General features: G+C 40.6%; 1 protein-coding gene across 1 annotated transcript in view; it reads right to left on the bottom strand.

Annotated features, from left to right (window-relative positions):
* The window catches only part of map3k22 (mitogen-activated protein kinase kinase kinase 22), a 42,127-nt gene that overhangs the window by 17,238 nt on the left and 888 nt on the right, over positions 1-24,001 (bottom strand). The window contains exons 2-8 of the mRNA XM_007555550.2: positions 13,379-13,462; positions 12,958-13,002; positions 7,634-7,731; positions 6,223-6,260; positions 1,773-1,872; positions 439-555; positions 157-271 (exon numbers count right to left, since the gene is read on the bottom strand). Coding sequence (XP_007555612.1) covers positions 157-271; positions 439-555; positions 1,773-1,872; positions 6,223-6,260; positions 7,634-7,731; positions 12,958-13,002; positions 13,379-13,397 — 532 coding nt within the window. The 5' untranslated portion in view covers positions 13,398-13,462. The remainder of the gene's footprint in view (positions 1-156; positions 272-438; positions 556-1,772; positions 1,873-6,222; positions 6,261-7,633; positions 7,732-12,957; positions 13,003-13,378; positions 13,463-24,001) is intronic.

Below are 24,001 nucleotides of genomic sequence, written 5' to 3'. Positions count from 1 at the left end.
TTTTCAGACAGAGGCTAAAACCTCGAAAGGAAATGTTAGAACAACTTTGGTGTTCTCCTTTCAGCCTTCCTGTTATCTGCTGTAAATCTTGCTCTCTCTCTGGTTTCTCAGTGCATTTTTACCCACGACTTTTCCGTGAGATCAGTGGAAGCTCACCTGTTGAGTGTTTGCGGACCCTCTCCGACCCTTTGAGCAGAGAGCCCTTCAGGTCTCCTAATGACCGCGACGACTTCATCTCACTCTGCTTGTCCCGGCTGTTCACCTGCAGATACTGCAAGCGGGAAGAAGAGGACATCGGTTGAGGAAGTGAGGGCAGTATCACAGCTTTTATCCGTCGCTCTTTTCGGAAGAAGTATGACTTTATTCAAAGCTCACATTCGTGACCGCGGCTGGGGTTTCAATGATGCGCATGCGCAGTGAACAATGAGAGCCACTCACAGGGTTGTTTTTAGGGGTCTTCAGCAGAATCCTGAGCAGCCCGTTAGTTCCTGAAGTGTTGCCCAGAGACAGCACCGCCTGATCCAGGTCCTCCTGGCTTTTCAGCGGCAGCAGCAGCTGAAGGGCCAAACACAAACGTGACCTTTCTTTTCTTATCGTTGCATAATGCAGCAGCAGTTTCAGAAAGGTTGAGGTGGGCAAAGGATTCTTATTAAAGAAAGCAAACATTCTTTTATCTGATTTTCCCTGTGCACTTAAGCTGAAAATCCCTCCTTAGGATGCAGATGGTTTCTGGAGGTTTGACAGTGAAACGTTCAGCTCCTGGCAACTTTTAAAATCCACATAAACATTTGGAGCCGTTTTCTTTTTCTAACGGGAAATTATGACTGCACTTTGAGTTGCATTTCTCCTGTGAAGTTGCTCAGGGAATCACTGCACATTTGTGTAATGGGGAGATGAAAGGCAGCGCAAGCCTAAAACCGAAAAACTGAAATGCTTTCCTTCATCCGTGGCTTTTTTTTTTTTTTTTTTTAAGTCTTTTAAGGCTGAAAACAAAACATACGGAAAATACACCCCATCTTTTGTGCTTAGCTTCGTCTCATGCGTTTTGTTTTTCTCTGGCTCAATGCCACCAATGTGTCTCATTGCTGCACAAAGCCACTGACGGACCGTTTTGGTATTTTATATGACTCTGACTGTGATTTGATTGTCTTGGAATAATTTGCATCAAACAGAATATATATTCTGACTGAAATTGATTACAGGTAATACCATTTCAATTTTTTTGTCTCATGAAGCGTGAAAATGTTTCCTAATTTAATCTAGCACCAACGCTGATGAATAAATGTTCATTATTCAGTCGCATTCTGTAACTTGGTACTGATTACTAGGTTCTGAGTGGGTTCTTGTTCTCTTTTTGCAAATCTAAAAAAAATAAAATAAAATCAAGGCTTTTCTGAGTAATTAGGATGTTAACAGCTTGGAGAAAGAAAACGTGTTTATGCGGCTCACACAGTGTCTGAGGTCTCCTAAAAGCGTCATTAACCAAATCACTTGGCTACATTTTGCAGACTTCAACAAGCGAGACTGTCACAAAGTCAAACGTTTGCTGCATGATTAGCACAGCTAAACAGGTTTGTGGTATTGAGATAAAAGATCTGGAGACTCAGTATCCATCATCCATTTTGTCTCTTTTCTTTTCAGCTACTTCCTCTTGCAGCAAATTCTGGGTGTTTGTAACTACAGAGGAAAATGTGTAAAGAAATGTTCACATATTTTCTGCGTTCATTCTACTCAATCTGTACAGCGATAGAAAATAACCTTCCTTCGCTTACCTCCTTCTCCATAAAGAAGAGGTCCATCTGCTGACCAAAGGCCTCTGTGACTTTTTGCAGAAGCTCTTTGATCTTCAGCGGCCTCTGAAACGGTATGATCCTGAAACGGGGCAGAAACATCGGCAGCGTTAGGAGCCAAAGGGATATTATTCATGTCACATCTCTGGGTGCAGACACTTTGCAAGAAGACCCCTCATAAACAGGAATTATCTTTTTTTTTTTTTTTTCTGTTCCGGTGCTTTTCGGTAGCCGCGAAATAAGTCATTTGTTTCACGAATGCGGCGAAGAGAGCGGAAAATGTTCAGGTCGGGCTGGGTCAAGGAGAGAAGAGCGCAAAGGCGTGCAGGATACTGTCAGAAGATTAATCAACGAAGAAAAGAGAAAAAATAAAGCGAGGGGAATAAACCTTCTCAGAGAAAATGTACAGTCTGTCTGCAGTTATCATTTTGTCTTTCGGTCTGATTGCAACAGAGCGCGCATACGGGGCCGTGTGTGTTTGTAAAACTACATGCATGAGCATGCTTTCCAATCAGAGTATGCATCGGCCGCTGTTTCAACAACGGCCGGGGTCTCTCCGCTAAGCCAGCACAAAGGCAGATGGGAAACTTCCTGAGAGGAAAGAAGGGGGGCTGAAGCGGGGTTGGAGGTGTGGGGGGGGGGGGGAATCTAGAGCTAAAGCAGCAGGATGTGTGTCTTTCCCTCCTCTTTTAGAGAGTGAGAGTGATAGATATAGAGACGTGGAGTTATTTACATACTGCGAGTTAGAAAATAAAGGAGACAGCCTGAGAAAATACTCTCTGCAGCATGTCTTCGTCTTCTTCTTCTTCTTCTTCTTCGCCTGCTATCAGTCCCATTCTGCTTGCGAAGAATCTGCAGCCGCCACCAACTCTTTATAGTACACTGATAAAAGAGCTTGTTTTTATCCCATCGCTTCCTCATCAGAGGCCAGAGCTCTGCCTATCTTAATGACTGCTCATTGGTTCCCTCTTTTAAACGAGAGGATTCTGGGAATCGGCGGGCCTGCAGATCAGAGGTGCAGCTTAACGCTCCCCGGCTGTTTAGATTCAGCGATGATGTGTGCGATAGAGAGCAGGAGGGATGTGGTGGAGGGCTAAAAAAGGGGGTCCTGCGCTAAAAGATATGGCTTTCCTTCCTCTGCAAGCGAGAGTGGGGAAACACAGTTGCAGAGGAAAATAATAAAAAAACAGAAAAGGAACAGATCTGCAGATGAAAGATTGCCTTCACACAGCGCGCTGGCTCTGTCTTTTCCTAAAAATCACAAACATACACGCACACAAAGAAGAAAAAAAAGAACAAGAAAAGAGTAAAGGTCTGGCTCTGGTCCTTCACACTCTGGCCAAAGGAAGAGAGAGACACTCTGCAGCGCTTATTTCCTGCCTCAAACCTTCAGCTCCTGCCAATGAAAAGAGAAACCTTCCAGTTTGATTCCATTGCGGACAGACAAAACGATTATCCTGACTCATGGATTCCTAATACCTCGAGTGCTGCAGATGCTTATGGGATATGGCATTATATTTACACAGTTTCTGCACAATCCCGTTGTCTTAAGGAGCGAAAAAGGTCTCACCACGGAGGCTTATGTAAATAAAAGAAAGGTTTGCACTTCTTTTTTTTGTCTTTTTTGTTAAATTCAAATGTGCCCTTGGTTGCTGGCTCGTGATATTTGCAGGATGGAGGCCCTTCGCTGCTTTATAACCAGAATTAAGACAAATATTTAGATTTTAAAAAGAATATGCACTTAAGATTTAAATTTTGCAGAAATGCTTTTCAGTGAAAGCATAAATAAAACTTCAGTTTTTTATTTATTTATTTATTTTTTTTAATCTTTTAACCCTTTATGTATGCCAGTAAATAATGATTTACTAGTAAGTCTTTATAATACTTGGAAAAAATGCACTAAAGTTGGTAAATTTAGCAATAACTAAACAAAAAGTTAAGTCCAACAAGTGTCATTACAAACGCACACTCCGGACAGAGAGTATTGTATCGAGACACAGAAGAAATGAAATGTGTAGTTTTCATTCAAACGTCACAGTTTTATTATTAAACCTGATATAGCTGCTGCTGTATTGGTAATGAAACAGCCCGACCTTCTTATTCCACCAGAATATCTTAATATCCTCTTAAAACTTTCGCTACTGTTTTTAACAACAAACATTACCAAATCTATGGTATCCACAGTAAGGATGCCTTTAATTTATGTAATTAGTTAGTTATTGTTGTTTTATTTTGTTTTTTTTTTTAAAAAACACATCAATTGAAGGATACTAAAACATCTTTTTGTCCGAAAAAGTAGAATCCCAGTTAGTAGTGGAGAAAAATCAGCTGATTTCCATAAAGTTTCCACTTTTTCAAGTTTTAGAAAACAAATTCAAATTTATAAAAAAAACAAAACAAGAAAAAAACCCACCTTTTTCCTTTACTGCTGAGGAAGGTTTAAAAGCTTTGTATTTGGTTTACTTACCACAAGTAAACCAAAAATGTACGGATCGTGGCTTTAAAACCGCGATAAGTGCCGAACCGTGACTTTTTTGGTGCACCATAACAACCCGTGCGAATATGTGTCGAGTTAACGCAGGAGGAAATGTCTTGTGACTGTGTGAGTGGTGCCTCCGCAAAAGTGAGATGTCTGTTCTGGGAGAGCAGAGCGATGTGAGCAGGACTCATGAGGAAGAGCAGATAGCCGCGAGGCTTCGAAAACAGAGGGAGGCAGGAACACAGAGACAGCAGCGTGGAAAAACTTATCTCTTCCACAGCAGCAGCCAATTAGGGCTGTGAAAAAGTGGAGGGGCTCATTGCGGATCCATATTCTGCTGGAACGACACGCTCCTTCTCGCTTCTGTGAGCCTGCAGCTTTCTAATCACCAAACCAGTTCCTCTTTCTTTGGTCCAAATAACTGTGAACGAAGGCGGCGGGAATTCTGGTAGTTTTTTTGCCTCCGTTTCTCCTCGCTGGTTGAACAAAGTGCATCAAAACCAGTTTCGAGACGGATAAAAAATGGTTAATCCTATAGAAAATGTGTGGACAATGTAAAAACAAATAAGAGCTGCATAAAAATCTATCTTGATTTTTTTGCTCTGCATCACACACATGCAGCCTTTTCAGCCTATTCACAATTCAGAGGCCAGTTTCAGAGATGAAACGGCTTGACAGCCAGAGGACGACCTTCCCAGATGAGCCACAGTTTTGTGTCGCAATACTCCTAACTGGACAGTCTGGGCATGTCCACCTGCTAAGTCAACAGTCTGGTTCTTATCAGCTTTGCTGTGGTGGTTCGGTGGTTGGCCAAGGTGTCGGAACAACGTTGGTTGACTTGGAGATTGTTCCTCCTTTGTCTGTTTTCCAATCAGTTTCCTTAAACTTACATTTAGCTAAAGGAAATCCAAATTATGGGTGGAACCGCTCTTTTTAAGTTTTATACGCAATGTCAGAACTTGGATGCTGTGGAAGAGCATCCAAATGCCGTGTCAGCAATTATTATAACGGCATAATACTTCTCATCATCGAAAAGGGTATAAATAGTTTTCGACAGGTCATTTTTAATTAACAAGCAAATAAAATGAGCAGATGTATTAATTTTATTCCAGATGAATCTTCCTTTTACATTATTTTTGTTATATTTTGAGAGATTTCTGTGTCAATTCCTATCAAAAACACCAGGTGACACTAAGCTATTATGAACGGATGCAACACGCTTGGCAGAAGGAGAAGCATCCTCTCCTCCCAAATTCACACACTTCCAAAAAAGGGAATGGAAGAGGTGTTGGTCATACTAGGAATTAATTCAGGAAAAACCAGGAAAGCTAAAAGTTTGTAGCCCATCTGAGGACTTGCTAGAAAGCCAAAGGTTTCCCAGAGCAGCCAAAGACAGAACAACATGAACTCATTTCACATGGAACAAAGTTGCCACCATTCAGGAGATTTGCTGTTTATTCTCACATACTTAGCGGACAAAGTGTTCCAAAGGTTTTCATCAAAGCGTCACGCGCTGTCTCTGAGAGTTTTCCTCCGTTTGAAGCCAGTGACGTGGGATCAAACGGCACAAAGGATGCAGCGTGAGATAAAATATTAATTCAGGGTGAGGAGAGGACAGTGAACTGAAAGACTTCCCTCTCTCTCTCTCTCTCTCCGCCTTTAGTTAATCGCTCCCTCTCCTCCAGACCTCCCTGCATCTTTTCCACTCTAAAAAAACCCGACTCTGGAACACAGGGCTTCGGCTAAATAAGCCAAGCAGGAATTTTCCCCTTTCTCTTTCTGCCACTCTGGCATGTAGCTGCGATTTCCTCCCTTAGACACAAAATCCCCGACATGGCAAAGCAAAACAAAAAAGATCCAAACTAACAAAGTTTGAATTTGGACAGTTGAACGCAAAAAAAAAAAAAGAAAAAAAAGAAAGAAAGAAAAACAATAAGGAGGTTTCCAACATACCGCTTTTCTCTCTCATGCTCCAGCTTGACTCTTAAATCCTGTTGAGAGGAAGAATAACAAGAGAGAGGAGTTACAGAGGTGGAAAGTTAAAATGATTCATGGCTGTATGAGGGATTTGGCCTGAAGAATAAAGCTGGGGAAAGAAATTAGGTGAAGCACTATGATGCCTGTTGTTTTTGTCCAGAAATAAAGGAGGACATGACAGTCTGTGTGTGTTCTTGTAAAAATCTTAACCAAAGGCAGCAGGAATCCAGAGGAGCCTCTATGTCTGCATGAGGTCATTTTGATAAACTAACGCTGTCATCATATCAGCGCAGGAGATTGGGTGAAAATTAGGAGGAAGGGGTAGCTGGGAGAGGGGGGGCATAGTGGGCGAGTTTACCCCTTCTCACAGAGGAGAGCCGCTGTCCGGGCGGAAACTCTCTCCGCTCCTCACCAGCTTGTTTACGTCTCCTCATAAACACTGCCGCTTTAAGAGGATTCGCCAATTATCATTCCACGGACGGGGGGAACAAACGCGTGAAGAGGGCAACTTCTCGGAGCAACATGAAACCCAGCACTGCTTTCATTCACCAATCCTGCATTTACTGAGTTGATTTTTTATTTTATTTTTTTTTCATCTCGAATGAAACTCATTCTCAATCGCAATAAGCTCATTCGTTTGAGCACGCACCTTTTTACTACAACCTTTACCTGACTTTGGCAGCAAACAACGTCCCAGTCCAGAAAAATAAATCCTGACGACAGACTGGCTGAGGTTCTGTGAGTAAACCCAGAACGCCGGTCAAGGTGAAAGGAACGAGTTAATAAATTGCTATTGAAAAAAGGATAACAGTCAGATTTAACTTCAGGAGATATTTTAATAGTCAATACTTTTTCTTTATCTGGATCAAATTAAATCATCACTTTGAAGCTTAATCTTCTGTTTCTGTTGTCTCAGTTCAGTAAGTCAAGTTTAAGAAGGTACAAAAGCAAGAAGCAGTAAAATATGCATTTTTTTTTATATTTAAAAGCTTTTAAAATTATGAATCAATGTAAAAAAAAAAACACTTTATTTTCAAGAAATATTTATGTCTGAATGATAGAATATTAGACGAATAAAACACTAAACCATCAGCTGTGAGCTTTATTAGCCAAAATAATTTTTTGTACAATTCAGTTAATATGCGAACATTATTTATAAACTGAACCTGTTTCTAGAATACTTTGTTGCAGTTATAGAAACTCATCTGTAAAATCTAAAGTTTGTACATGTTAATTAGTATTTTCCACGACTTCCTAGTTAGTTTTGTAACAAGTGAAGCTGCATTTGGACACAATTATACTTAAGCCGGTCAGACATTCTGGACGACGTGAATGTTACAGCTGCAGTAGCGGATGAGATATGAATGCATTCAGATGTGATGTGTACCTGTTTGTAGAGTAAGGTTCTGTTTTTGTGCTTGTGGCTGGAGTAGCGACCCAAAGCGGCCAGGTCCTGCATGATGGAGTTGAGCGCCTCCTCGTCATCTGCAGCCAGAAGACGCATAAAAAAAAAAAAAAAAAAAAAAAAAAAAACGAAACAGACACAATTTAAGTTTTATTTTACAGAAATGAGTCATGAAATTAGCGTCCACACGGAGGCTTTTTTTTAATTATTATTTTAACAGTTTGATTTGAACGACTCTCATGCAGTTAAAGCTGCAGCTTGTGTTGCTTCAGACCACACTTATGAGGCAACACCTGGGCTGCTACTTCCTGTTCTTACACCATCTGTCGAGTTTCCACTAGTGGGAAAATTCCAGTGGTTGTTTGCTAATTTTTTTTTCTTTCTTTTAACTCACACATGCATCTCAATCGCTTGCACTCCAACAGAGGGATCTTTATTAAGTGGGTGCTTTCAGCGCTGCTACTGATGAGTCAATAATGTTTAATAATGCACAGAGTATATCTATTGCGTGAGTTTCTGTTGCACAAGGCTGTTAGGTTCTGAGTTTTTCCCTTTCTGAATGGCAGCAACTTTTTTCAGGCAAATAGAACAAAAAACGGGTGACAGCTTAAAACTGAAGGCGAATATTATTTACACTTAAAATGAAAGTAAAATGGGAAGAAAAAAAATTCTGCTCCCGACATCTCTCTTCTGCCACATAAACACACGCGCGCTCCCTCGAGTAGAGGAGATATTCCTGCAGACGAGAGTGTCAGGCATTACCATATCAAGAGGCGTTAATGGAAGCGATTATCCGAGCCGTGTCTACGGTATAAAGAAGAGGAGGTTGACCCTCCACTCGAGCCTGCCTGCTGGATGAATGAGTGATGAGCGCATTCGTGGCCAAAATGCGCACACACATTTTTTTTTTCCCACGCAGAAAGCAGGCCAGGTGTGTGAGACAAAACAGCACCTGCAGGAAAGACCGCATTCTTTCAGATAGAAAGAAATGCGCTTGAGGAGACCACTGGGGACGTCTGGAGAACCGGCTAACGCAGGCAGCAGAGGTGAAATTCGATCCCGCTCCATCCGTGCGGCCGGCTGTTCGCTGGCAGCAGGTCGGTCCGCTGGGTTCACCCCGAGGTCAGGGGGACAACCCTTTGACAGGGATGGAGCTGCAGATGCATCGGTGTGACTTTCTCTGCTCGCATCTCAGAGGGACTAGAAGCAGCCTGCCATGACTGAATAAAAGCGAATGTCTAAATAAACTCACATCCCGAGTTTCCACACACGCAGAAACTGAAAATGTCTTCCTGAGTGCCTTTTGGAATGCTTCTGCTGTTACAATTACAAAATAAACCAAGAAGGTTGCAAAAAAAAAAAAAAAAACAAATAAAAAAAAACACTATAAATAGATTCACAAAAAAAAAAGTGTGGCAAAAATCTTTCTCGTTCTTAAAAGATAAACTGAGATAAAGTCCAATCAATTACACAACAGAGATGCTGAAATTACTTTTTAAATAGAAATTAATATTTGTTTATTTAACAGCACTGATTAAATGCATCCTGAACTTTTTCCAAAATAGCTTTGTCTGTAAATATCAGCTAATAATTAAGTGTTGGTGTGCTATCGGATGCAAAAAATGAACATAAATCGCACGGCAAGACAGTTTGCTCTGTCCTGTTGGTATTAAGAGGAAATGAACATTATCCCTGGGCCATTCCGGTTCCCAGACATAAGTCCTAAAGAAAAGCAGTGGGATGAGCTGAAGAGAAGAGAGCATAAAAGAACATCCAGGACTTTGGACAATGTAGATGGTGTCAAGACTAATAATTAAAGATGTTTTTCTCTGTAAGCTCCAACCTTGATCTCAAAGGACTGAAAGCAGGAGTGAAAACTAGTTGTAATTTTTTTTTTTATTGTATACAAATACGTATATTAATGCGGGAGTTTTTCCTCATTGATTAATTGAGCTCAAATTAATTCTTAACAAGAAATGCTTGGATGTACGTCACTGAATTGTGTCCTGCTTTGTTTGTAGGTCAGCAGAGTTTCACTCAATCCAGATTTCTCAAGAAAATGGCTCTGCCTGGTCGCTCTCCAGGAAACTCTAACCTTTCAACCCTGATCTATAAATCTTTGAGGCTGGGGTAGCTAACATGAACAGGCATCGATCCCCCTCAGCCAAACAAGTAGAAGTGCCGTATCATTATTATTATTATTTTTTTCTGTGCCCATCCCCACACGGCAGCTGGAGTGAGGTACGAAACGACCCACAGCTCTCCGCTGCACAGCGCACTCCCTTCACTTGGAGGCAAACTAAATAATGCAGAGCGATAAGAAAAGTTCCACCCATCATATCTCAACTCCAGTGCAAATAGTGGAAACAGTGCAAGGGGGTGGACTGGTATTCTTAGAGCAAATGGCGGTAAATCCGGCAAAATATGGTGTAATTACCCAGTTAAATACTTGTGGCTTTATTAAGTCAGGGCACTAAAAATAACAAAGTGGGAACAATATGCTTTTCCTGTCTTGCTGAAAAGTTGCCCAGTTTTTTGTTTTTTTGTTTGTCCTGTAGCAGAAAACTTTATCCTACAGGTATTTATTTGTGTAAACAACTCCGATTTTGACACAGACAGACCACCACCAGCGTCTTCCTCCCTGAGTCTTCTAAAAGAAAGAAAGGTGATCAGACGTGTACAGAAGTCCCATGCTTCTACAAGCAAAAATGTGCAGGGCTTCACGCCGAAGCTTTATTCTTGATACAAACACAGGAGGCAGAGGTAGTTATAACAATCTGTGGCGTCGACAGAGGTGAATGACTAACAGCTCGGTCCGGCCTGTCCGAACAGGAAGGAACTGAATCACTGCTCTGAGTCCAAGCAGGCAAAACTGGTTTATTACTCCATACAGGAAATTCATGGATTTCTGACTGACTCAAGGAAAAACTGTTTGTTTGTTTTTTTGTGCTTTTGTATTTTTTTTTTCTTCCCCTTGCCACTCTAACTGCAGAACAAATATTATGGTTGCCATCTTTTTTTTCTAGAATGAACGACTTCTGTCAGTAGGAAAATACACAACAAAGCAATAAAATACGCTTTAAGACCTTAACCTATCGCTTCTTCACTCCGGTTGAAGTCTAACCAGAGATCTGCTTTAGATAAAACCATGTTTCAGAATGGCCCAGTCAAAGTCCAGAGCAGAATCTAATTCTAAATCTGTGCCACGAGTTGAAAATTGGTTTCCAAAGCTCTTTTGGAAAAGCTGGCAGGGAAGTTCCTCAAAATCTGTAAATGCAGCAATTTGTATTCTAAAGACTAACTTGGAGGGCTGAATGTGAATACTTTTTAAATTATTTGCAAAACATGTGGAATAACATATTTATCATGACTGGGCTATTTGTGGATTTTAAAGTGTCAAAATGAGACAAAAGTGTTAATACTTTTGTTAGGGCGCTGTACAAGACAGATTTGTTTTGTGCCTATTCTGTTATGAAGCATTTTTCATAATGATGGGCCGCAACCAATTTCTTCATCATTTATCAATATACTGTATGAATACGTCTTATATGCATTAAACAAAACATTTTTAAACAGAAAACCTATCACAGCGTCTCTCTAGTGATTTGTTGAGCTCCAGGCAACCCGAAGCCCTCGCAGTCAAGGATACAAAACAAACACAGTCCCGCAAGTGTGTACGGATTGTGTGTTTCTGTGTAGGAGGCTTGGTTTGTTGCCTGTGGATAATGGCAACGTGGGGAGAGCAGGCGGCCGACGGGTGCAGGGGGGTGGGGGGGAGCAGTCGGTGTGTGTGAGAAATGCGTGGTGGTGAACAGAGCCGGTCTATAAATGAAATTATTACCTCACTCGGGCCTGATTCACGGCCACTCGCCAAGGTAGAGGCCAGCCAAGGCTAACCGCCAGCGCGGTGGGAAGCCACACCAACACTGTCAGTGACTCAGAAACTGCCTGCACAAAAACTCCTGAGGCAGAGCGAGTGCGACCAAGGATTTGGATCCGAACAGTTTGGGATACCTGCAGTTCGTTTCCCGAGTTCCCCCCTTCGGTCTTGGGTAAAATGCGACCCACAAAAGAACATGGGGGGGGGGATTCCAGGAAGCCCGGGAGAGTGAGCAAAAGTTGCACAATGGAGACTGATTACAGGACATTGCATCATCACTGCATCTTTTTTTTTTGTTTGTTTTTTTTCCCCTCCCCTTTTCTAAGGATTAAAGGTGGAAACCGTGAAAGTGGCAGGAACCGCTGTCCGAGACAGTCAACATAAAAGGAGGCGTCTGCTTGCAACTGCTGCTCAAGCAAACCAAACACGCGGGCTCGCATTTTTACCTTCAGTCTGTTTGGAGAACAGCCTCTAGTTTTAAGAGTTACTACTCGCAAATCAGTGCTGTGCACAGACCAGGAAGGCTGTGAAGACTGAGGCAAACTGCCTGGAAAGACATTGAGGGGATTTCCTTGAGCAGAGAGACACATCATGGCAAAGGCATCCGGCGGGATTAGCAGCCGGAGCCAAAACGTGTCCTCACTCCCCGGCAGCAGCCAGGTCCAATCTCTGACGCACAACACGCGCTCAGAAGCACACACACGCCAGCGAGGCCCACTGTAAACACCAGTCTCTGCTCAGTTTGCCGTAAGAAAAAAAAACGAAGCACAGTCCATTTAAGACCTAATGGATGTAATGTTTAAGCGTTTAGAGTTAATCTTTCACCAGGAGTAATAGCTCTGATGTCATCCTGGGGATTGTAGGTGTGTAACAATAGCTGTGCAAGCAATGTTTGCACAAGGCTTGTCCCAAAAGTCCAGTTTTTGATCAATGACTCGACCAAATCTACACATTGCATGACATTTTCTTTTAATATTGATGTGTTTAGATATTGTGCATGCAGTCAGGTGGATGCATAAAACTGCTACTTAGCTTCCTCTGCTCCTTTAGCTGTGGTCAACAAAGACCTGTTACCGGAAGTAATTCCTTGCAATGGCAAGGAGCACCATGTTGTTACATAACGTCTTTATGTAATCACACCCAGTCGGCTTTGGCATCTTTGCGTTCAGTAATGCATATTGCAATAAAATAATAATCAAAAAAGGGGAAGGATGTCTCAGTAGAGTGCATGGAAATGAAGAATTTTTATTTGTTTATGTGTGTTTTACATCAGGTAATGACTCTAAAAGATAAGCGTCATTATAGTTTCCCGTTTTTTAATTCTCTTTCTTTGACTGCTTATTAGATTTATATTACGTGTTATTTATGTTAATAAAAAACTACATTTCCCCACATTTCTCTAATTTAAGCAGCAGTGCTTCATTACCTTGTGTGTTCCTGTGCTGTCCAGGTCCATTCTGGAGACCGTCATCTGTAGCGGAAACAAAGCAACACTTGTTTAGGATCATAATAGAAACAGCTCTGAAGCAAATAACTTTAACTACTGACTGCTATTTTTATTTTATTTTTATTTTTTTCAGAAATCTTTGTTAATCAAGTTTGCTAATCTTCAGATGTGGTTGGTTTAAAGATAAATAAAGGTATACATCCAACATTTCCAAATTATAATATTACTTATCTCACTTCCTTTTTTTTTTTTTTTAAATATAACTTTGCTCCTTTTTGTATTGCTCCTATCTGTGCTGTTCCTGCCAGAGGAAGCGTAGAGGATGGGTGTGTTTTATGTGTGGAAGTAGAAGTTTCTATATGAACGCACATAGAGCAACCTGCTTTCAAAAGCAACTTACCCATGTTTACTGTCATCATCAGGAAGTGGCCCTGTTGAACTTGAGCACAGAGCTCAACTTCTCTCTGAAAACGAAGACTTCACCCTGAGACAAAGGGGAAAAAAAACAGGTTTTCAACATCCGTGAAACTGGGGCATTTCTCCTTAAGCTAGCCGCGTAATATTTCTGTGATTACACAAAAACAATGACTAAACAGGACGCAGGTGGTGGTACCAACACAAAGGTTTTATTTCCTAAATTGCTCTCGACGCTGGTGTTATTTATTTAATCTTTTCTCTAACCTGCTCTCCTGAGACTGGCATATCCTTTCATGAAAAAAAACAACAACGCGGCGGTCAAGAGCTGCGTTTGATGCCGGCTGGTAACGCACGTATCTTTATTGCCTCTGTCCAAACTGCAAGAGAGCCTCATTGAGGGAATTCCTTCTGTTTAATGACAGAGGCGCATACCGCCTAAATGCCATGATGCAGCCTTTGGGAGTACAGGAGAAAAACCTGCCTCAGGTTAAGGGCATAAGCTTTCAAAGAATAAAATCAGCGCTTTGATTAGGTGACACACACCAAAAAAAAAAGGAACATAACATATAGGAAGAATTATCTAGCTCTGAAGACGACGCTTTTCATCGATGACAAAGGAAGAATGCTGAATCATTAATGTTCTGCTCTACTTGACCCAAATACCTTTCATACATTTCTAGTTTATAGCAAGAGATTTAGTAAAATGCCTACTATTCTCGGAGGTAATGACTGTGCCCTAAGAGAGGCCTCATAGATAAGATTCACTCAAATGCTGAGGAACATATTTGTTTGTTATTCAAGAGCAGAAATAGAAAAGGGGAACATGAACTTTAAAAAAAACAAAAAAAAAAAACCAGCTGCTCCACAGTGCAACACTGTGGTTATGAGCACATATAGTCCCCATTACAATATCTATCAATTACCCTAAAAAGGCTTTCTGCATACTTGTGTACAGCAAATAGAGTAAGCTTAGACCTAACACCAATCTAAATATATTTTTAATTTGCATTCATGAGGTCATATGTGACACCATGAACAAATACCGGCGAGAAAATTCAATCTTTAAAGCCATCACTAGCCAACACATCTGCTTATGCCAGCGCTAACTTTACAACGAAAAAGGCCAGAGGTTCTTTAAATGAAGTCAAAATGAGAATTTTTAGAACTGAGCTGCTGGTGTTTTTCCACCAGAGGTGTTCCGGCTCCTAACCAGTGCTGGTGCTGGAACCAGTTCTTAACCGGTTCTGAGAAAGAACTGGTTTGTTTTTGCCACCACCCCGAGAGTCAAGTCAGAACCACGTCATTGTGACAAAGCCAACATTTTTGTAGCGTTGTGTTTTATAGTTTTTAAAAATGTTTAGTTTGACCAAAAATAATTCTAACTAAACTTTGGAGTTTTAAAATATGTTGCTCACAAGGTTGCGATTGGCTGCTCTTCCCCATGATCCCGCCCAAAGCTCTTAATATAAGATGTTTGGGTTTTGTTCCTTTAGCAAATCAGCATCTTGGACTGTCTGGGATTGCCACATTTTGGTGCTATGGCCAAAATGTACCTCATAGGACACAGAAAGAACTGGTGCTTAGTAAGCTCTAGCAGCAGGTAAGCTGTGGAACTGGTTTGGTGGACAAAGGCCAGAGAGGTAGCTGTTTTTTTGAAAAACACACAGGTTTACAGCAACTTATGTGTGTGTGGTTTCAGACAGAGTGTTAGGGCCCCTTGAGTAAAACAGGTTAAGTTGCTGCGCGAGTGTTTGATGCCCAATTTTTGAACTCCCAGTCCAATTCAGAGACAGAGACAGAGTGTCCTCCTACCTGAGTAGCTTGGCTAAATAACCAGCAAATATCAGCTTGTTTTACTGGATTTACTCTATCCAGACCATTGTCTTCCTATGCAGTTCCACTAGATTCTCATTACCCTTCAATGCTTCGTCTACAATTTGTCCCATTGAGCTTGATTACTCCAGTTGAATTTGAACCGGACCAACCAGCAAACAGAAGGACATTTGTAAATAATCCAAATGCTGACATCAGTCTCCCACGTAACGGCCTGGCGACGCACTTTCATGCCATGTACCTACAAACACTTCACCTTTCCTTATGACTCGTTTTGATCCCTGATTTTGATCCGTGATTGTTCATGTTTTCGTCATGACAGTTCACAGATGAATATATTTCCAAACAGCTGCATTTTTTCTTTTGTTCAAACACTAGTAGGGTAAACTAGTCTAATTTCAGACACAGAGAAACAGGTGGGGGGAGAACCACCATGTGTTACTCCATCCTTTGGCCACTCCTTCAGATTCTCTGGCATCTCGTTAGAAGCAACTGGATGATATATATATATATATATATATATATATATATATATATATATATATATATATATATATATATATATAAATATCTAAATCTTAATTGTTTTGGTAAAATATAACGGGATACTAAACAAGTCAAATATGCGTATCGCTCAAAAGGTGTTTTTTGCACCCTTTCTAGGAATGCATATAATTTCAATATTGACTTACTTTTGCATTTAAACGTTTTGTCTTGTTTCCCTTGCACAAATCAAGCTCGTTTTCTGGCTTCCAGTGTGTGGAGCAATCGCTTCAGTGAACTCGTATGAAGCAGACATTCGACCTCCTTGCCATACTTGCACAGTTTTGGTCATTTTGCACTAAATTTTCTTACAAAATTATTTATGCACCACACATAAATTCATATCACACAGATGTTTATTACCTGCATTAACAAAAGACATCCATCCATCTAGTAGCATCTATTGTCTAAACTTTGCTTGTCCTTGCAAGGTTGTGGAGCTTTTGTCCAGCAGTCATTGGTCATTCTTGTAAAAATGTTACTTTATATTGCAGTCTACATTAATTTAATTGCAGTGAATAATGATGGGGAAAAAAATAAAGCTGATAAAAACTTCATAAGAGACAAATTATCTGGTAAATATGAGTAAAAGGTAAGTGGTTCTTCACTTTATACGGGCATGTTCAGCTTCTCGAAATAGGCTGGCTTTCTTAAGTGTTTTGAATCCTTTAAGTCTGTGTACAGAAAATACCACTTGTCCCTAACACTCACGGCAGAAAAATGGTTCTCCTCGTCAGTGGAAACATACACACTTTTTCCTCTTATTGGATTAGCGAGAAAACTTTTCACAACCACAAGAAAAACGGGCATGAGAGCAATTTACAGATGAAACACAGGCCGGATGTCTCGGATGCTAAAAACGTTACAAGAATAAACATCGTACGAGAAATGACACTTGACTGGCCAAAAATGGATTCAGGATTCAACGTGAAGATAATAAATAAGACGTCTCCTGGCGACAAGTTTCACAGTGCGGAGAAAAAAAATGGAAATCTGATATCTTCATTACGAATATCTGAATTTGCCTGTGCTTGTTTGTCTGCTGCCACTGACCACGCATGGAAGAGACGAAGAACATGACAGGTGGTCTTCCAACACCATGCCGCCCAGTCTGTCGATCTCCTACACACACACACACACACACACACACACACACACACACACACACACACAGACAGTCACACACAAGCAAGCCTCTGTCCTTCTGCTGCCAGTCACCAGATGGTCCATCTGCTTCGGCCCTCTGCACAGCATGATGCCGAGCTGGAGGTGCCCACTGATCGCCAGCCCAGTTCTCCACACAAGCGGGCAGCGTGACAGCCCCGCTTGTTGAAGATCAAACACTAAATAGTGCTCCTCCTGTGCTTGTTGCTCAGCAGCCACACGTACGCGAGTGACAGGACTGTGTAGAACAAACCTTGCGAACGTTGCAACGCATTTCTCGTGGATGAGAATCAGCCAGTAGGATAAGGTTTCTCACTTTTGTCGAAGCATGAAACACCACTCTAAAAAGGACATCCCTGGAATTTCAGAACCACCCAAAAAAAAAAAAGAAGTGGAGCTAAACTCTTTAAGATTTACACTGCAGTTTTATTTTTGTTGCAATGATTGAAGGGAGCGCGCAGCCCAGACTACGCAGGTCAGCATGTATATGCTTGTGAGCACACACTAAGCCCTTACAGCTCTCTTACATCACCCTCCAACCGAGCAAACACTGTAATGCTGGCCTTGGTCTCCAAGGGAACCCCCTCTTTCTTTAGACTGCTCAGCAGCTGCCTGGTGGTCTGAGCAGCATGGCCTCATATCTGACATCACTGTTGTGGAGTCCCAGAGTAATCAACATTTCTGAGGTCAAGCATCTAAACACTGTGGAGCTCAGAGGGCTTCCACTGCCCAGCTAAGGCCAAAGCAGATGATCCACAGAACTGTGGCAATCGGTATGTTCTGGATTAGAAAAGATGCAAAATAAGCTGCCCCCCTCATAAAAAAAAATTAAATAAAAAAATAAACTTGGCTTTTTACCCAGTTAGCAAGGCACGCGTTTTAAGAAATTACAATTTCAAAATTGGAAAACGTTATGTTTTCATACCATGACAGAGAAAGGACACTTCACTTTTCTCTTTCTGACAAGACAAATTTAGGTTTTTGGAAATATTTGTGGCCACGAAGAACATGAACAGTCATGCCGCAGAAACAAAAGTAGCACCACAAATCCCTCACTAAACCAGGCGACAGCCACTTGTTATACTTGAGATAATATATAGAGAGTAAAATTGCGCAATATTTCATACAATTAGCCAGGAATAAAATGAAGGAGCAAAGCTAAAACCAACAGAATTTGTGTGAATCTCTGAGTTCATCTAACACCACTTATGTACAAACCAGTCCTGGTCTTCCAAATAAAATCTGAACAGATTTAGTACCTTAATTCTGTCAGTATTTTTCAGATCAACTTTGTCAAACGCTTAGCTAAGATTCAGCAAAGCCGTATCAAATGTTTTAGATATATCGCTGAAGAAGTATACCAAATGAAACTTTTTACAAACATGGGCTCCATTCTATGTTGTGGTCAGAAAACAGACTGAAAAACAAAATGGACATATTATAGGACATATAACTATAAGAAACAATGAAATATCTTAGCAGCAGCAACGATATCTATTGCTGATTTGTTATGAAAATCACTATAACTTACTTGGTAAAATGCCATTTGTTGCTGCAAATACCATGACACCATTATTTTTACTCAAGCTTTTGTTGCTTTGAGAATCAACTGCGGAAAAATTCATTTTCGACATATTTTTGGAAAGATTACAGTGGGTCACAGGAACAGTGAACAGAAACATTCAAACTCTAACAAATATGTGAAGGGAAAAGTACAGGTAAAAATGTATTCTGAGTCAGTAAGTTTGACATAATGTCTCTCGACTTTATGACACTTCGCTGATTCTCTTAATCATGCAACGCACAGGAAGCGAAGGGTAATTAGTAAGTCGTAGCTATTTAAGTGACTTACTCTTTTCACAAAGGTCAGCAGTGGGGGCGTCCTGCATCCTGAACGCAGGCCAAGTCTGCCGTGTGGCTTCCCCACATGAGTCAGAAGGTGCGTGTTGGCTGATTCTGGGAAGCAGGACAATACAGCGTGTCCTTTCACTCGCTAATAAGCCCGACGAAGTGTTTATGTACGTGAACTTATCTGAGGAGCTTATTTTGTTTGAGGTGTAAGCTTTAATTTAAGTGTCCAAACCCTTCCTCCCTTTGCTTTGCTCACGTATGTCACTGCCGTGAGGAAACCAGAGCTCTAACGCTGGGACTTAAAATCCATGTATGATTTTTGATGTCATCCCTTGTAAGGTTCTGACTTTTGTTTCGAGTGTAAACAGAAATGTCAAAGTCTAAACATGTTGAGAAAAACTAAGCACATCACCAAAACACCAAACATTACAGGATGTGAACGTTTCTTAATCTGACAGCCATGGCTTATTAGATGCGTAAAAACATAAAAACACCAGGTGACAGAGCCTGATAGCCACGATTCTGATTTTTGTTTTTCATCACCATGAATTTACCAAAGCCAAGTGGTCAATTGTTTGCAAAAAAAAAAAGCGCCTGTTCTGTTTCTAAGGTCAACTATGTGTTTCAAAATGAAGTCATAGGAAGCACAAAAGGTGTAAGTGACATTGCTATAAATACAGCTATATTTTTTTTGATAGTTTGTCACTTATTCAGACTGAAATTTGCTTTATTTGGTATCCCTCCTGAAGTGCTAACTCAAATAGGAAACTAGCAGAGAAAATGACAGCAACTCTGTCAATTTATCCGTCCATATATGGTGAATACTTCACAACGATTACAGAGAATGGTCTGTAAAAATAGAAAATAATCATTATAAAGCAGTTGTGTGGACACAATTGGCTTGATGATGTAAGAGCAAAATGGGTTGACATTACTAATGGCTTATTATGAAGTCAGTTACAGAAACTAATAGTCTCCAATGGACAAATACCTTATTCTGATTGTTCCAAATCTAATGCCACGTGAACGGTGCTGTAAAATACAATTCTGACACCTTGGATTATTTCAAAATGCATTTGGTAGACAGCTGGCCGATTAATTCCCATGAAAGCCGAGGTAAGCCACACAAAAACAGAGATAAAGAAAAGCAGTTAGTTTTATTAACTTGGGTAGCTCTGGACCATTTTTGATACGTACAGAAGAGGCTACTGATCTATTTCTGCCACAAACACCTGAAGCGATTACTCAGACCATACAAAAACTATGAGATTCCAGGTGACAAGTTAAACAAACTTTCACAAAATTCACTGATGACAGGAGAGATTCTCGAGATAACCTCGGCTTTGCATTCATCCGCCACTACATCAGATACACCTGTCAATTTGTCGCTGACAACCTTTCATTCGCATTCTGCCTTGGAGCAGAAGCTCAAGCTGCTGGTAGTGGTGGCATAAGGTTGTGGGGATATTATCTTGGCACACTTCAGGCTCTTCAGTACTGTTTGACCAGGATTTAAATGCCACAGTCAACTCAAATATTGTCCCCGACTATGTCCGTCCAATATCATGGCTGGATCTTGCGTGCAGATATCTCAGTCTGACTCTGAAGTGTCCTCAGAATGAGACAAACTACTATGATAGACTATGAGATAACTGCACTCACTATCAGCTGATCTAAAAATAACCAAATGTACAAATTCCTCTGCTTTGACTGTCCACAACCCACCTACTGGCTTCCTCACAAAACTCTACGCAGCAAAGGGGAATCTGTGCAATCTGTAAAGTAAGCTGTCTTTTCCATTATGAGATGACGTGCTATTACAAGCACATTTACTTATTATGTTTCTCCACCCAGAGGAAGCCGAGCAGAGCAGAGACACAGCTCATAGACTCGAATCCGTCATACGAGACAAAGTGTTTGAAAACAGCGGCGCTTCAGGAAGAGACACGGGCTGTAAACATACAGCTCATAAAAATTACCTTGGAGCACGGTGTTAATAAATCTGTGGTATTTCTAAATGACTGCAACGCCTGAACAGTTGTTGCATTTTTTTTTTTTTAGCACTGTGGGGACAAGCTCGTCCTCCATGTTATTGTACGACCCAGAGCGTGTGTAGTTTATCCGGCTGTCCTTGCAGCCTCGGGGCTCCATTTGCTGCTGGTGGCATTGTCCTAACAGTCAGACGGGCCTCGCAGACAAAGCTCAATCCAGACAACTTCCTCTTAGTTTCTGGAGCGCCGACCTCGCTGGAACCTCGCTGCCCTTTCCCAGATAAAGAAAGGAGACCCAGACTGACTCTAGGTAGCACCGTGGACCCTTTTACTCTGACGAGATGCTGTCCTGTAGTACGCTCAGTTCAAGTTTGATTCCATTTGCACATTTTTTATTTTTTTTTGGACTTTGCAGCAATGACATTTGATAATGCTGAACAAATTTAAAGGGAAAACAAATCAGAAATTGTATATCTCTGTACAAAACGGTTAATAACGTTAGACATTTCCTGAGCCTTTTGGTGGCAAAGATTGTTTTCACTGATTCACTCACTCTCCATTTCCAATCTTGCCACCTTCTACTGATCTATCTCAATAATCAGGTTACACTTACTCAACATTTTTGACCAAAATAATACTTAGACGCTTCAATCCAGTGCGTACTAGTAACGCAAAAAATATAATTGGGGTGATGTTTGGCTGCAACTTACATCCAGTTCTCCAAGAGAACCAGAGCTTAGACCAGAGCATTTTATCAAAATCCTGGAAGAACAAGAGCCAGACCAGTTCTTCATTCATCATAATGTAAGTAATAAAATCACTACATTTACCAGGGTTACTATTGAACAAAGTTGTAGTTGTACAATCACACGTAATCTCTAAGCCCTGAATGTAATTGTGCCCCTGCTTCTTAATGCTAAAAAGACATAAATAAACTGTTACTTCAGTGCAAACGACAGGGAGATTAACAAAACCATCGCTATTTTGCTGGGATTTTATGCGCCAGGCCAACACAAAGTCGAGCCCAACTGTGAAGGGAAGGGAAAACGATACATTGTTTCCAAATGATTTTATGAGAAAATGAATAAATATCTGTCTACATCCGTATTCGTCTCCCAACAACCAATATAAAGCCATCCACATAAAGGAAAGCATTATTCAGAAAAGCAGTCAAGTAGCCCAATCTTTCTGGAGGAGCAGCAGTGAAACACAGCTCACGAGGGAGACAGTATTTTGATGTGTCAAAAATAAATAAAAAATCCTCTTTGCAGTTTGTCATAGGTCAACTAGGGGGCACGTAACGTGTTGGACACGAGTCATGTAGATAACCCAGCAAACATGCAAGTGAAGTTTGATGAGATCAAAATGGAACTTTCTCTCCTGCATTAATAATACTTTGCATGACAAAAGAGCAACATCACACTGAACACACCATACCCAGATTGAAACATGGCAGGGGAAGCATCAAGCTGTGCAGATGCCTTTCTGCAGCAGGAACCAGGAAGTGGATGGAAAGACGGACGGAGCTAGAAGAAACGGCTACCAGAGACTACAAACAAAAGGGGAGGGCCGTCCTCTTTGATGGGTATTTTGAAAAGATTGTACTATTATATCTCCTTTTGATAATTACCCACCACCAAATATTGGTCTGTCACATAAAAGTTTGCAGCTTGCAATAAAACAAAATTCCATTGTTTCTTTATATATATATATAACCTACCTACTGTCTAAAAGTGAAGTATAAAAAAAACAAAACAAAAAAAAAAGATTCCTTTGTCACAGGAGGATGAAAAATGTTTTCCTTTTTCTATTCCGCTCTCAACTCTGTAAGAAACAACTTAACTGAGTTTTTATGAGGACATAAACATACCCTCCATATGATTCATGGTAAACTTTGACCAGACGCGTCTGCTCTGTGAGCGCCTCGCAAACCACCGTGGAGCACAAGACACCATTATTCCTCTCAGCTAAGAAGCAAGTTGAGTTTTTCTTTTCTATGAAATCCTCTGGGAAATCAACAATTTACTCTGCATGCCAAATTTCCAGGCTCTCCACTTCACAAGGAAAACACATTCCAAGCCAATCCTCTCCATTACTCATCAACATTTGCAACAAGTTAACGTGTAAAAAACGGCAAGGATCTGTAATGAATTCTTCTGTTAGAGCTCTTTCTTTGTCAGCCCCCATCGAAACATTAGCATTAGGTCCCTACGTCTGTATTCACTAGGATCCACAGTGGGATCCAGCCTCTTTATCAGGCCTGCAGATTGTTTTACCAGAGGCACAGCAGCCATATCTGAGCCCTGTTTCCATTAGACAGCTAAACTATTGCTTTAGAGCTATTTGTGAGAACCAGAGCATGTCATAGTGCTGATGAACTCATCCATCCGTTTGATTCTCTAAATTCATCTGATTCTTTCACTATATTGCATCATCTGAGTGATTAATCATGGGTTTGAAGCACTATGTCTTACACTTCTGCCTTGTAAAGGCCTCATTTTGTTGGCTCAAACACTGACATGTACCAGGAAGACAGCTGGGATTAGAAAATATAACTTTCAAAGTATATTTTGATTGGCTTCTCGTTTTCCAGTAAGAGCAACTGAATACTGCAAAAAAATAAAAATAAAAACAACAATAATAATAATAATAATGATAATAATAATGTTATGATGTCTCATCTCACAACCTTGTTCCTTTTCGGATTCAATTTGCTCTTTGAGATTCACCAGCCAGCGTTTTTCCTAGTCGATATCATTCCTGGTTTTCTTTGAGGTCTGACCTTCCGATTCCGATATTGACCAATTCCATATCGATATTTTTTTTTAATCTAACATAAAAATGAGAAGAAGAAAAAAAAAAAAAAAACAGTGATTCTGACCAGCTGTTTTGAATCCAACAAAAACAAGTAATGGCAGAACTATCTTCAATTAAGCAACAATCCCTAAACATCAGATTTAACTGAAATGAAACAGAGTGCATTGGAGTATATGTTGTCTGATGTGTTTACATACTTAAAATAGTTGAAATGTTTTAACTGTTCTCTTAAAAATTTGATTATTTTTTATTCCTCAACACTTGATCGATCCCTCATCAGTTAGAAAACTGAACAGTTGGTTGTTTCATGTCTATTAAATATAAGCACTTTGAATTCTTATGAATTCAACGGAACAGGGGAAATGTAGGATAATGCAGTATAGATTACAGATTTGTTTTCTTATTCT

This window comes from Poecilia formosa, unplaced genomic scaffold (genome assembly GCF_000485575.1).
Source record: "Poecilia formosa unplaced genomic scaffold, Poecilia_formosa-5.1.2 Scaffold71, whole genome shotgun sequence".
In the NCBI taxonomy this organism is placed as follows: domain Eukaryota; kingdom Metazoa; phylum Chordata; class Actinopteri; order Cyprinodontiformes; family Poeciliidae; genus Poecilia; species Poecilia formosa.
Note: the sequence above shows the minus strand (reverse complement) of the source record. Positions and strands in the feature narration are given on the sequence as shown.